The 16074-nt window shown below is 42.4% G+C and overlaps 1 protein-coding gene across 1 annotated transcript in view; it reads left to right on the forward strand.

The window, feature by feature from the left end:
- WDFY4 (WDFY family member 4) overlaps positions 1-16074 on the forward strand; it is a 593767-nt gene that overhangs the window by 64006 nt on the left and 513687 nt on the right. Inside the window, exons 7-10 of the mRNA XM_030203170.1 lie at positions 2787-2976; positions 8855-9044; positions 12287-12447; positions 13654-14106. Of these exons, the coding sequence (XP_030059030.1) occupies positions 2787-2976; positions 8855-9044; positions 12287-12447; positions 13654-14106 (994 nt within the window). The remainder of the gene's footprint in view (positions 1-2786; positions 2977-8854; positions 9045-12286; positions 12448-13653; positions 14107-16074) is intronic.

A 16074-nucleotide genomic window follows, 5' to 3' on the forward strand; every position in this document is an offset into this window, starting at 1 on the left:
AACTAGAGGACATGAATTGAGGTTGCAGGGGGGCAGACTCAGAAGTAATGTCAGGAAATATTTTTTCACGGAGAGGGTGGTGGATTCGTGAAATGCCCTCCCGTGGGAGGTGGTGGAGTTGAAAACGGTTATGGAATTCAAACATACGTGGGATAAACACAAAGGAATCCTGTTTAGAAGAAATGGATCTATGTAATCTTAGCGGACATTGGGTGGCAACGCCGGTATTTGGAGAATAAAACCAGTGCAGGGTGGACTTCTACGGTCTGTGCCCTAAGAAAGGCAGGGACAAATCAAACTCAGATATACATATAAAGTATTACATACCATGTAAAATGAGTTTATCTTGTTGGGCAGACTGGATGGACCGTTCAGGTCTTTATCTGCCTTCATTTACTATGTTACTATCCTGCTTATTTTTGAAGGAGAAGGCCGGCCATCTTCCGACACAAATCGGGAGATGGCCGGCCATCTCCTAAACCCGGCCAAATCGGTATAATTGAAAACCGATTTTGGCCGGCTTCAACTGCTTTCCATCGCAGGGCTGGCCAAAATTAAAGGGGGCGTTTCGACAGGTTACGGAAGGCGGGAAGGGGGCATGGTTATGAGATGGCCGGCTTCGGCTGATAATGGAAAAAAGAAGGCCGGCTCTCCGGCTCTGATGAGCACTTGGCCGGCTTCACTTGTTTCATTTATTTTTAGGACCAAGCCTCAAAAAAGTGACCCAACTGACCAGATCACCTCCCCTTACTTCTCCAGTGGTCACCAACCCCCTCCCACCCCCCAAAAATGTTTAAACATTTTTGTGCCAGCCTCAAATGTCATACCCAACTCCATGACAGCAGTATGCAGGTCCCTGGAGCAGTTTTAGTAGGTGCTGCAGTGGACTTCAGGCAGGCAGACCCAGGCCCATCCCCCCTACCTGTTAGACTTGTGGTGGTAAATGGGAGCCCTCCAAAACCCACCTGAAACCCACTGTACCCACATCTAGGTGCCCCCCTTCACTGATAAGGGATATGGCAGTGTTGCACAATTGTGGATAGTGGGTTTGGGGTTTTTTGGTGGGCTCAGCACCCAAGGTAAGGGAGCTATGCACCTGGGAGCAATTTGTGAAGTCCACTGCAGTGCCCCCTAGGGTGCCCGGTTGGCGTCCTGGCATTTGAGGGGGACCAGTGCACTATAAATGCTGGCTCCTCCAATGACCAAATGTATTGGATTTGGTCGGATTTGAGATGGCCGCCATTAGTTTCAATTATCGGCAAAAACCAATGGCGGCGATCTCTAACGCCGGCCCAAATGTTGAGATTTGGCTGGCCCCGACCGTATTATCGAAACAAAAGGTGGCCGGCCATCTTGTTTCGATAATACGGTCGGGTATGCCGCTTTCCGTGGCCGGCCTTAGAGATGGCCGTCCCTATAGATGGCCGGCCCCGTTCGATTATGCCCCTCTATGTGTACATGCAACATTTATTTCAACTCTTTTACACTTGGATCATGCACAACAGATCGCAATTAAAAATTTTATCTGAGCATTTTCTTTCTCTGTTTGCTTTAGTCCCAGTGTCTCTTTTCTGTTTTTGTCTACTTTTTCCCCAATTCTCTTGCAGGGCCTCCTGTCTATTTGACGTCTTCTCACTCTATGTCCTCTACCCATCTTCTCTCTGTGTACCTTATCTATCCTATCCTCTATGTACCTCTCTCTATCCTCCTTATATATTTCTCATCTGCCTTCTCAGTGCCCCTATACCCTGCCCTTCATGTCCAGCATTGCACCTCTGTGTCCCTGTCCCTAGGCTCTCTCCATGCCTAGCATCTTCTTCTGTTTCCCTGTCCTATCCCCTCTCTCTTCCCCTCCTAAGGCACTCCCATCCTGCGGCAAGCATCTCTCCCTCTCTCCTCCCTTGCAGTTCAGGATCTTTCTCTCTCTCTCTCTTTCTCTTGGTTCAGCATCACTCCCTCTCCCCCCATATGTTTTCTCTTTCTTTTCCCTCCACTCCCCATTTCCCCCACTGCAGGCCCAGCATATCTCTCCCTCTCTTTCCTCCACTCACCCCTGGAGTCCAGCATCTCTCTCCCTTCCCCCTCATCTTCTGGTCTGGTATGTCCAATCCCCCAAAGAGAGGGAGGGCAGGCATCTTTTCCTCTCCCCCCATCCTCTGGGTTCTGCCTTCCCCATCCACCAACAGGAGTAGCATCTCTTCCTCTCTCTCACCCCCATTCCTGCAGGTCTGGCAGCTCTTCTTCCCCAAGTACATTCATCTCTCCCTCTCCCTTCATCCCGTGGGTCTGGCATCTCCCCTCCTCCAATTGTCTGACATCTCTTCCTCTCCCCCAACCTGTGGGTTTGGCCTTCCCTCCTCACTCACCAACCCACCAATGCGAATAGCATTTCTATTCTTTCTCTTCTCCCTCCCCCATCCAGTGGATCTGGCAGCTTTCTCTCTCCCCCACCATGTGTCCGGCATCTGCTCCTCTTCCTCCCCTCCTGGTCCTTGACAGCCAATGAGTCATTGGCAGCACTAAAGATATGCTGTTTACAGCTACCTGGTGCTTCTGTCTATTTGTCCCACACACAGGAAGTTGCATCAAAGAAGGTAGAACCAAGCATAGAAAAGCACCGGGGCACACAGAAACAGTTTGTCATTAGCACTGCCTGTAACTTGTTAGTTTTCCAGATTCTTTTAAATGAAAAATTAATAAAGACCTAGAAGACATACAAAATTAACCACAGAATATTTAAGATGTAAGGGTATATCATCTCTTTGTTTTTGGTTTTATATGTTTAGATAATGATTCAAGCTTGCAGTCTGAAGGAGGGTGTGGAGGAGCTTTTGAGGACAACAGAAATTCAGTCCCTAATCACTGCTGCAGCTTCTTTCTGGGACCAGTGCAGCCTCTGCTGGAGAATTCCTACAAGCCATCTTCTTAAAGAGATCTCAAAAATGCCCACAGAAAGCACACTTTATTACCTACAAAGTACGGTATCATTTTTCCCAAATTTACAGGTAGTTACGAATGTGTGATACCGCATTAGTATGCACAAATGCTGTGAACACACATTAACAGTCGCTAGGCAAAATTGTGTAAAAAGGGATCCACTATAAAATAATGTGTTAATGGCATTAGTATGTGGTACTACACCTCGGTAAGTCTAGCTGTTAGTTTGTTGTGATGCTGAAAGGCAGTTAGAGATGTGTGGATTTTTATAAAAGTGGTTTGATTTGAAATCTGTTGTTCTTCCATTCCTCCCTGTTATATAATTTGCATCATTTTTATGTATATTTTGGGCAATTTCTTCCTTTGATCATTTTGCTTTTACTGATGAATGGAGTGCCAACTCTCAAAAGGTAGTCATAAATGTATCAGGTTAGTTGAATAAAAAAGTATCACCTATTAGAGCTAAAAGAAAATCCTTCAGAAATAGAAAAAGGATCCGACTGAAAATACTAGGAAACAGCATAAGGAATGGAAGTCAAATACAAAGCACTGGTAAGGAAGGCAAAGAGAGACTTTGAAAACAAGATTGCATTGGAGGCAAAAACACATAGAGGGGCATAATTGAAAGGGGCGCCCAAGTTTCCCCGGCGAAGGGGCAGGGAAACCCGTATTATCGAAACAAGATGGGCGTCCATCTTTCGTTTCGATAATATGGTCGGGGACGCCCAAATCACGAAATTTAGGTCGACCTTAGAGATGGTCGTCCCCAATTTTCGACGATAATGGAAACCGAGGACACCCATCTCAGAAACGACCAAATCCAAGCCATTTGGTTGTGGAAGGAGCCAGCATTCATAGTGCACTGGTCCCCCTGACATGCCAAGACACCAACCGGCCACCCTAGGGGGCACTGAAGTGGACTTCAGAAATTGCTCCCTGGTGCATAGCTCCCTTACCTTGTGTGCTGAGCCCCCAAACCCACTCCCCACAACTGTACACCACTACCATAGCCCTAAGGGGTGAAGGGGGGCACCTACATGTGGGTACGGTGGGTTTCTGATGGGTTTTGAAGGGCTCACATTTACCACCACAAGTGTACAGGTAGGGGGTGGATGGGCCTGTGTCCGATTGCCTGAAGTGCACTGCACCCACTAAAACTGCTCCAGGGACCTGCATACTGCTGTCATGGAGCTGGGTATGATATTTGAGGCTGGCATAGAGGCTGGAAAAAATATTAAAAACATTTTTTTTTTGAGGGTGGTCATCTGGTCGTTTAGGGCACATTTTTGTGGCTTGGTCGTAAGAAAAAAAGGACCAGGTAAAGTCATCCAAGTGTTCATCAGGGACGCCCTTCTTTTTTCCATTATCAGTCGAGGACACCCATGTGTCAGGCACATCCCAGTCCCACCTTCGCTACGCCTCCAACACGCCCCTCAAGAACTTTAGTCGTCCCCGCAACGGAAAGCAGTTGAGGAAGGCCAAAATTGGCTTTCAATTATGCCAATTTGGGCGACCCTGTCAGAAGGACGCCCATCTTGCGATTTGTGTCGAAAGATGGGCATCCTTCTCATTCGAAAATAAGCCTGATAGTAAAAAAACTTTTGTAGATATATTAGAAGCAAGAAGCTGGTAAAAGAATCAGTTGGATCGCTAGATGACCGAGGGGTTAAAGGAGCACTCGGGAACACAAGGCCATAGTACATAAGTACATAAGTAATGCCACACTGGGAAAAGACCAAGGGTCCATCGAGCCCAGCATCCTGTCCACGACAGCGGCCAATCCAGGCCAAGGGCACCTGGCAAGCTTCCCAAACGTACAAACATTCTATACATGTTATTCCTGGAATTGTGGATTTTTCCCCAGTCCATTTAGTAGCGGTTTATGGACTTGTCCTTTAGGAAACCGTGCAACCCCTTTTTAAACTCTGCTAAGCTAACTGCTTTGGTCTTCACCAAGGAAAATGTGGGAGAGATATCAGTGCCAGAAATGGTATTCAGTGCTGATGAGCCAGAGATGCTGAAGCAAATCTCTGTATTGATCCCAGAGTATTGACAGAATTGAAAAATGAACTTGTAGAACTATTGTTAGCAATATGTAATTTATCATTGAAATCAAGCATGGCACATGGGAGTCGATCAACACGGCATCCGTGAAAGGGAGTGCTGCCTGAAGCTCCCGAAAACCAGGCCGCTTTTTGCAGCATTTATCTTTCTTTCACCATTATTATGGTGAAAAGAAAGGGGGAACCTGGGGCTAAAGCCGCCCCGAGCCCTGCTGGTACCTCAACGCTGCGTCAGCCGACTCTGGAAGTATTTGGCCTACAGGCGCTGGGAACCCAAGCCCCTACCTTGGTTGGATCCCCAGAACAGCTTGTGGATCTTAGCGTGGAGGCGGCATCTCTGCCTCGTCAGACTGCCCCGCCGAGACCGGGTGGAGAATCGGGACCGACCGGAGAGCCTCAGACGGAATCTTTGCAGTCTAGTGGCAGCCCGGTTGGCCATTCGACGCCGGATGGATTAACATCAGCACGGAGGGCGGGAGGTTTGGATTCCTCGCCCTCTCCCATCCAGGCAGCTCCACTTGCAGGATTTGGTGTGAGTTCGAGACCGGCAGTAGTAACCCTCAAGGCCCTATGGGATGTGATCCAGATACTTAATTCGTCCCTGCTTCAAATTTCCAACTCATTTAATTCTGAAGTGAAGAAGCTGAAACCACAACATCAGACCATGGAATCGAAGGTTAAGGCCCAAGAGGACAAATGTGAGTCAAATTTACTTGAAATAAAGAAACTTCAAACTATTGTGGGTAATATAGTAATTGAAAAGGACATTGCACAAAGAAAGATTGAATTCTTTGAAAACCAACTTAGACGCAATAGCCTATGATTCCTAAATTTCCCTAAACCTCCTTTGATACCTCCTTTAGAAATGCTAAAGAAGTACTTTACTGAAATTCTGGGAATTCCGAAGGAAGCTTTGCCTCCAATTGTAAAAGCATACTATATTACTGGAGCCAAAACAGTTGCTGTGGAGGCTCCAGAATTGAACTTAACTCAATTTCTTGAAACATCTTTAGAACTAATAACAGAGCGCACGACTCTTCTTGCATCCTTTGCATTCGAATCCGATAGGAATCATATATTCAGAATTTACTTCAGATTGATTTCATCTCAATTTTTCGGATCGAAGATACAAGTGTTTCCAGATATTAGTAAATCTATTCAGAGAAGGAGGAGAGAGTTTCTGGGGCTGAGGCCTCAGATTCTATCACTAGGTGGCACTTTCAAACTGAAATTTGCATGTAGATGTCTTATTTCCTTGAATATGGTTTACTGTGTATTTTTTGAACCGGAAAAATTGAAACAGTTTATAGTTGCTAAAGAAAGGGGCGGTGAAGTAGTTCTGGAAACTCCTGTAGGAAGCTAAAACTGTTGGTAGGGAATTGGATTCTACCCTTTCAATTTAGTTTGTAGAGTGTTTTGCTCTTAACCTTTCTTTATTTCATTACTTTGTATCTTGATCAATCATAATGTGGACTAAGTAACAATGTTTATTTCTTATATGGTCCTTATATGTAAAGGATGAAGGATATGTTTCCACTTTTCATGTAATTCTTGATTTTCCTACATTTGCGTTAATGTGAATGTATATTTGAAACTTATAAATAAAGTATTAAAAAAAGGAAATCAAGCATGGCACTGGAAGATTGGAGGGTGGCCAATGTAACACCAGTTTTTGAAAAGGGTTCCAGAGGTGATCCGGGAAATTGTAGAAAGGTGAGCCTAACCTTGGTGCCAGGCAAAATGGTAGACTATTATAAATAACAAAATTACAGAGCATGTATGTAAGCATGGATTAATGAGACAAAGTCAACATGGATTTAGTCAAAGGAAATCTTGCCTCACCAATCTACTACATTTCTTGAAAGGGTGAATAAGCATGTGGATAAAGGTGAGCCGGTTGATATTTTATATCTGGATTTTCAAAAAGGCATTTGACAAAGTAGCCTATGAAAGATTCCTGAGGAAATTAGAAAGTGATGGGATAAGAGGTAATGTCCTGTTGTGGATTAAAAAATGGTCAGTATTCTCAATGGAGAAGGGTAGTTAGTGGGGTTCCCCAGGGATCTGTGCTGGGACTTCTGCTGTTTAGCATATTTATAAATGATGTAGAGATGGGAATAACTAGTGAGGTAATTAAGGGGTACTTTTACAAAGCCAGGTATAAAGTGGCCTGCAGTAGTGTGGGTGCGTCTTTTGGGCATGCTCTGGTCCACTTTTACCGCAGCTGGGAAAAAGGCCATTTTTTAATGGGCTGGGAAATGGGCGTGCTCAAAAATTAAAACTAGTGTGCACCTGTTTACGGCCTGAGCCTTTACTGTCAACCATTGACCTAGTGGTAACCATGCAGCTTGCGCCAATGTGGCCATGCTGCCGATTACCGCCGGGAACGCCCCCCATGGTAGAAAATGTAAAAATATTTTATACTGTGGGATTCAGCGCGTGTCAAACTCAGAATTACCGCCAGACACATGCGCTATCCTGGCAGTAGTGCCGATTTGGCGCATTCTACCTGTTTGTTAGCCCTCCCTTGGCTTTGTAAAAGGGCCCCTTAATTTGCTGATGACACAAAGTTATTCAAAGTTGTTAAATCGCAAGAGGATTGTGGAAAAAGTACAAGAGGACCTTACGAGACTGAGAGACTTGGCATCCAAATGGCAGATTACGTTTAATGTGAGCAAGTGCAAAATGATGCATGTTTGAAAGAGGAATCCAAACTATAGCTACATGATACAATGTTCCACAATAGAAGTCACTGCCCAGGAAAAGGATCTATGTTTCATCGCTGATGATACATTGAAACGTTGATATGCTCAGTGTGCAGCAGCATCTAAGAAAGCAAGTAGAATGTTAGGAATTATTAGGAAAGAAATGGAAAACAAAAATGAGACTGTTATAATGCCTTTGTATTGCTCCATGGTGCAACCACACCTCAAATACTATGTGAAGTTCTGGTCACCACAACTGAAATGACAAAAAATGATAAAGGGGATGAGATGACTTCCCTATAAGGAAAGGCTAAAGCGGCTAGGGCTGTTCAGCTTGAAGAAGAGATGGCTAAGGAGAGATATGATATAGGTCTATAAAATACTGAGTGGAGTAGAGCAGGTAGACATGAATCATTTGTTTAGTCTTTCCAAAAATGCAAGGACTATGGGGCATGCAATGAAGTTACTAAGTAGTAAATTTAAAACAAACCAGAGAAAATATTTCTTCACTAACATGTAATTAAACTCTGGAATTCATTGCCAGAGAATGTGGTAAAAGCAGTTAGCTTAGCAGGGTTTAAAAAAGGTTTGGCTAATTTCCTAAAAGTTAAGTCCATAATTCATTATTAAGATGGACTTGGGGAAAATCCACTGCTTATTTTCTAGGATAAGCAGCATAAAATCTGTTTTAGGATCTTGCCATGTACTTGTGACCTGGATTGGCCACTGCTGGAAACAAGATACTGGACTTGATGGACTTTTGGTCTGTCCCAGTGTGGCAACACTTATGTTCTTATTTTTATATTCTTATGTTTTATACATTTTTCTATCCAAGGTGGTAGAGGCAAAGGTTCAAAAATTCAGAAAAATGAGACAAACCTGCTGGTAGTTAAATCAAGTCTTATAATTGTGTGATTATGCATAAGTACAAGGTTAAATTTTTCTGTTGCACCAGGCAGACCAAATTACAGTAGAATAGCGCTTTTTTCAGCGATGATTTTTTTTTTGGGCGTCATATGTAGAATTTACCCCAGTGCATACTCGTTAAAAAGAGTGTGCACTTGTAATGACTTTCATTCCAGAATGAAAAAAAACTGTAAAAAATATGAGAAATTTTTCCAGCTGCTCATTCCTGTTTTCCTCTTTCAGCTTCAGAGTGCATCAAGATGTCTTTTCAGAACCTGTCCAAATCAGCGGACACCCTGTCTCCCTGTGACTTGTGTGAACTAGCCAATATTCTCATTGGGTTTTTGAAGGAATCCTATCCCATATCTTCAGCTTTGCTCCTGCAGTTTGAAAATTATGAAGGCTATCAGCTGCTGTTAAAAATTCTGCTTCGGCAAGTAGAATACCTCTTCTGTTTCCTCTTTCTTCTATAAAATGTTTGCACAAGTATGTTACCAAACTGAAGTCACTTTGGACTTCTTTTACAAAGCCGCGCTACTGATTCCCGTGTGGCCAATGAGAGGAAGCCCATAGGAAATGAATGGGCTTCCTCTCGTTTGCCACACCGAGAATCAGTAGCGTGGCTTTGTAAAAGAAGCCCTTTGTAAAGGTACAGTTATATAGGTTTGTCTCTGTGGTTTGTTGGTATTAATAAGTACTGTGAAAATAAGCAGGGCTGGATTTATGTACAAACTAGACAAGGTACAACGTAGGGTCTGTCATTACAAGGGATCTTATTATTATTATTATTATTATTTTAATAGTCATAAATAAAAATGTTTGCATGTAACATAGTATTTTATGCATATTCTTTCACAAGCACTGAAAACTATTAAACCTAAAATATTTATTGGGATTTATTAACCGCATTTATGAAGAGATTGACCCAAGACGGTGTACAGTAGGTGCAGTTTAACATCAAACTTACAATTTTGTTAACAGAATAACAATAGTAAAATAACCAATAATAAACATTTAGGAAGTAAACTTGAAAATGATAAATTGAAACCTAATAATAGAACTACCGTGAAACAGTAACAAAAGTATACACATTTAACAGCACTGGAATTCAAATATCAGAGATATAATACAGTGTTAGCGTAATAAGGGGGGCCCAATCCACATACATCTGGCCCTGGAAACATCTTCATAGTTATGGCCAATCTTATGTTATTTCATAAAATTATTGGGGGTTTGGACATGTATCAGAAAACTGGAAAAGAAGAGGCACTCCTGAGCATTCTGTGAAGTCAGTTAATTATTTACTTTATGGCACAGGTCCAAATGTCTGTCATTCAGGTACTTGTTACCTGAATTGTCCACTTTTAGAGACAGGATGCTGGTCTTCATGGATCTTTGCTCTTCACCTAGTATGGCACATCTGATGCTCTGACTGGTGACCACTGAAATCCTCAGAAGGTCTGACATGACACCCTCCGAATAAGATTATTATTATTATTGCTATATAAAACCATGTTGCTTTCTAAATGAAAGAGTAAACTGGTTTGCAGATACTGAGGATATAAAATGCAACGAGAAGTGTCTCCTGCCAGTGAGGCTCCCATGTTCTTCATGTTGGTAGATACTAATGCTCACTCTTATAGCGGACCTGCCAAGTGTCCTGCATTTAGGAGGAGACTCTATATATAGCGCCTGGAAATCAATGCTGATTAAGCGTATTCTATAAGCAGAGCTGAGATTTAGGCGCTGTATAAAGAATACGCTTAGTTAATATCCCAGCACCTAAACCTACATGCATCCATTTACACCATCAAAAACGTGGCATAAATCCCGGTGCATAGATTTAGGCAGACTGAACCAAATATGCACATAAATTTTGAAATTCCCTTGAAACACCCATTTTCCCGTCCATAACCACATTCCTTTTTGCCTGCACATGTTAGAAATTAGGCGCACTGCATTACAGAATACGCTTAGCGCGTTGTGCACATAAATTCTAATTATTACCAATTAGTGCTCATTATTGCTTGTTAAGAGCTGTTATCAATGCTGATTAGCTTGTTAAGCCAATTAAGTTATGCATGTTGTTGTAGAATAAGCTTGGATTTCAGTGCAGATTTCTAGACATGCTATATAGAATCCGGGGATTAGTGGGAGTCTCCCTCTTTCATGGGCCATCTCCTGCACTCTTGTTGGGAGCAAAGAACTCCCGCTTAGCAGCCTCCCCTTCCATCAGCAGCAGGAAACACATTACTAAGATGTCATCTGCTGTCGTGAGACCAGTCTCATGATATGAACTACAAAATTTCACAGCTGTTATCACGGGACTAAAGGGATTAAAGGACATTTGACAGTCTGGGACAGTGCTTCCATTAGGAGGACTAGGTGGCCGCTTAGTGTGCTGACATTCTGAGGGTAGTAAAAGTCAGCAGGCAGCTTGTGTGAGTCTTAATTTTACCCCTTCCTATTTGCAGCATGTGGAACAGCTGGAGCTAAGCCACAGACAGGCAGCTAAATAAGGAAGCGGAGTGCCTAAGCAAATGCACTCACTGGAGTTCTGTGATGTTCCCACTTCTCCAACCCAGAATTCCTGTTGTAGAGTCAGTGGGGACATTGCAATGCTTCACTGCATGCATGTGTCGAAGCCCCATGCTGCCTTGTTGCTTAGCTGTTAGTCTGATGGCTGAGCTATTGCTGTCAAGCTCGGCATGGCATTTACCCAGTGACAAGCAACAGGGAATGGAGAAAGGGGAGTTGCCAGACTACCAGGTGGAGGGACAGCATATGCTGAACTATGAGGGGGGATAAGAGAGAAGTGGAGATTTATAATGCATGGGGGATAGGAAGATGCTGGACTATAGGGAGAAGAGAAGATTAGGGTGAGATATTAGACTGTGGGAGAGAGCAAGGGGTGCAAAATTGAAGGTTAATTTTGGGTGCTTGGTATCCTTGAATTGGCTCTGATCATGACAGTATATATGTTCAAGGTCTAATGCACAATCATCCACTGTCCCCCGAATTCTATAAAAGTTGCCAAAAATTGCACGCACAACCAATCTGTGCCTGCAATTTAATTGAATAATAAGCTAATTAGCGCCAATAATTGGCTTTTTAACAAGTAATTATTGACATTAAATAAATGTAATTGGCATTTACACATGTAAATTTAGGCACAGGATAAGTACATAGGATCCACACCTAAAATTTATTCATGATATGAAAAAGGGGGCACAGAAATGGGAGGGTCATGGGCATAATGGGGGCATTCCTAAAATTAACGTGTGTTGTTATAGAATAATGGAGATATATGCCTAATGTAGGCACATACATTTGCACTGTGTTTCAGTTGGTGTAAATGGCTGCGCCTAAAGTTAGATGTGATTCCTGAACGTAAGCACTATTCTATAAACCGCGCCTAACTTTAAGCATGGCTTATAGAATAGTGCCTTTTTTGGCGCTGATGTTTTTGGTGTCGTTTATAGAATCTAGCCCTGTATGTCTAAGGAAAATAGGCAAAATATCTGAACTTATAAACTTACCCTTTCTTCAAAGTTAATTCTATGCAACAAATCTACTAAACGTTTTCCCTGGGAAACAATTTTATACATCTGGTCCTAGGAGTACAGAGTTTTGGAGCTAAAACCTAAGTTTTTCTTTCTTTTTTTTTTTTCCAAGGTGTGACACAAGTTCCATCAGTGGAGCAGAGCATCACCTAGATGACCTGCTGAAATTACTGGCATCTCTTACAGTGTGCGGAAAAACAGAACTGAAAGTTGCGGGCAATGTTTCTCACCCACAGCTTGTGGACTTTCAGTTTCAACAGTCATCGTTTTCAGGTGTAATATATATTATCATAATTCCTCTATATAGATCTATTGGGCAGTCACATCAGTTCTGGTTGCCGCATCTCAAAAGAAGGAGGAACTTGAAAATGCACAGAGAAACACAACAGAAATTATAAAGATGGTGAACATCTACTTTATGAAGAAAAGCTAAACAGATAGCTTGCAGAGGACGGAGGGGATATGATCCAAGTTTCTAAAATCATAAGTGGTGTGGAACAGGTTGATAAGGAATTATTATCTTTTCAAATAAAACTAGGATCAGGGGTAGTATGTAAAACTAACAGGTAGGAGAGTTAGAAGAAGTTGAAGAAAACAATTTTTCAGTCAACACAGGATTAAGCTGTGGAGTATGTTGCTGAAAGATGCAGTCAATCTTATTAGTACAGATGGGCTTAAAAAAGATTTGGACACGTTTTCTGGAGGACAGGTCTATTATCCTATGCGACTCAAATTAGTCATCTGCTTGGCTTTCGTACATAGATTGCCTCATAGAAAATGAAACCTTTAAATTAATGGTTCTCAGCAGAGTCCTTGGGACATATCTAGACAGTCTGAGTTTCAGGATATCCACAATGAATATGCATGAGAAAGATTTACATATAATAAAGGCAATGCTTGCAGATTTATCTCATGCGTATTCATTGTGGATATCCTGAAAACCTGGCTGGCTAGATTTGTCTCAGACTGGGTTGGAAACCCTGCTCTACATGTATAGTACCTAGGGCAAGGGTTCTCAACCCAGTTCTTCGGACTCACAAAATTAGTGCACGCTAACTGTGTAGGTGTCCATAGGAATATTGTGGGCACCTACACAACGCATGCTAAAACCTCTAATGCCCTTCTAGTGACGTAGCTACGTTGGGCCAGGGGGGGCCTGGGCCCCCATAGATTTGGCCCTGGACCCCCCTGCTCACAACGGTGGTAAAAGTAGGGTCTCAGGTTCAGAAAAGGGAAGGAGAAGCCGTATGATGTCACCGGGGGGTCTGTCAGATATGCCAGAACAGCAAAGGTTGGATAATCAAGACTACTATTATCCACTATGTCTGTGCACTGAATATCCGAGTATATAAATTTGGACACCGTTGTCAGTGATTGAAGTCAGCACTGACCTTGGCCTTTAAATATCTGTGGAACCTTGTCTTCTTCTGTATTAATTAACTATAGTAATACTGTTTTTTAAATACTTTTTATTTTCAGAAACTACTGTAAAAAACCTGCAGGCATTTCAGGTATTGCAGTCTGTGTTTGAGAAGAGCAATGATGTGTATCTGTGCAGAAAAACATTGGCCACAATCCAAACAATTTGGGCACTGGACAAGCAGAACTTCTTTATCCTGGAATGGACACTCCAGCCCATATCACAGTTTGCTGAGGTCATTCACCTGAAACCACATCCTGTTCAGCTCCAGTTTTTCCAATTAATTGAGTACTTGGTCTTTGAACTGTCCTACATCCCTCATGAAGTACTGAAAAAAATTCAGGTTTTGATAAAGGAGAACTGCACATGGCCCTGTACAGTAGTAGCTCTGGAGTGCATAAAGAACATCACCACCAAGGATGAACTCTTCTGTGATATCTTTAGAGACTCTGGACTTTTGGGAATGCTTCTAACCCTCTTACGGAAACAAGCCAAGTTACTCAGGAAATCAGGTATTCTAATGATTCACTTCAAATCAGCCATTTAGGGTAAATCAATGTTATTTTCCCATGCTGTGCTAGCTGGATCGCGATTAGGAGATCTTGTCTTAGTCCTGGTAAAGATCTCCTTTGGTGTTTTACAGTGGTGATTTTACTGCAGCATTCATTTTTACTGCAGTTAACAATCTATATGACCCCTGAAGCAGGCGGATTTCTGCCGAAACACGGTCCCGTGTTGGGTCTTTTTATGTGAGGTGCTTTGGCAATAACATTTTATAAAGCTACATTTGGCTACTGGAGGTTTGTGGCCTATCCCTTCTGCTTGGTGTGTTGCTTTTGGTCACTACATAGGGGTTTTTTTCTTTGGCGCTATGGAACTTTTTGCCAGAGGATGTAGTAACAGCGGTTAGCGTATCTTGGTTTAAAAAAGGTTTGGACAAGTTCCTGGAGAAAAAGTCCATAGTCTGCTATTGAGACAGAATGGGGAAGCCACTGTTTGCCCTGGGATTGGTTCAAATCCCACTGACATTCTTTGTGATCTTGGGAAAGTCATTTACCCCCTTATTCTGTAACCTGACAGCTACATTTACATGCCGAATGTGTGCATAAATTAGAGATTACTAGCACTTGCATGTATCACTATTAACTTCTGCTCGTAAGTGCTAGATGGGTGCTACAGGGTATTCTCAACTCTCTAAGTAAGTAAATGCAAGGGGGCGTGCACATGTGAAGGCACATGGGCAGAGAATAGGCAGGTCTAACATTTATGTGCGTAACTTGCAAAAGTCTGTGAGTTATATGCTAAACTACCACATTTAGAGTGTGCATTTACACCTGCTATTTACATGGCATAAATATGCGTGTCTTAATGTGGATGCGTAGAGCCAACTTAACGCTAGTACTGTGTGATGGGATCTGGGTGCCAGATGCCGTTAAAGAATTAGCACTCAGTCAGTTGCATCTAGGCACAAAAATTGTATAGGACCCTGTTCTATAATGAAGCATCTTGATTCCATCATAGATTACTAATGTATCCTAGTATCAGAATGCCTAACATGAAGTGTTTGCACTTTTGCTGGCTGTAGAACTGGTGTAAGTGTGAACGTCTTAATATGGTCAAGACGTGTGTAACTTACAGAATTCTGTAGATTGTCCACGTAAGTGGGAGACATGCTTATGCCCCGCCTACACTCCTCTCCTGTGTATACCCCCATTGCAAATATGTGATATTTAAGTTAGGTGGGTATTTATAGAATACAATATTGACATTAATATACATACGAGTGCATATGCATGTATGTATGTTAGTATTCTAAATATTTACTTGCATACCCCCAGTTTCTATATATGGCGCTTAAAGTTGCACAGACATATTTGGCAGTGCAGCCAAATTGTGAGTGCAACTTAATTGGTTAACAAGCCAAACAATACCGATAATTGGCTACTAACAAGCAATTATTAACACTACTACACAACTTTCTAAGCATATTCTGTAAAGTGGTGCATGTAAATTCTAAAGTGCGGATCTCAAAAGGAGGCATGGCCATAGGAGGAACATGGATGCGTCGTGGGCATTCCTAAAAATTACATGCACTGTTATATAACATGCCCAATTCGCACCCAATTTAGGCTTGGGCATTTACATCAGGTTTTAGTTGGCTTAAATGTTCATACCTATATGCTAGAAATAATTAGGAGAGAGATGCAAAATAAGACCAAAAATGTTATAATGCCTCTGTATTGCTCCATGGTGCGACCTCACCTTGAGTATTGCATTCAATTCTGGTCACTGTATTTCAAAAAGATATAGCGGAATTAGAAAAGGTTCAAAGAAGAGTGACCAAAGTGATAAAGGGGATTGAACTGCTTCCATATGAGGAAAAGTTAAAGAGGTTAGGGCTCTTTAACTTGGAAAAGAGATGGCTGAAGGATATGATTGAGGTCTACAAAATCCTCAGTGGTATAGAACAGATGGAGGTG

Source organism: Microcaecilia unicolor, chromosome 5 (genome assembly GCF_901765095.1).
Source record: "Microcaecilia unicolor chromosome 5, aMicUni1.1, whole genome shotgun sequence".
Taxonomy (NCBI): Eukaryota; Metazoa; Chordata; class Amphibia; order Gymnophiona; family Siphonopidae; genus Microcaecilia; species Microcaecilia unicolor.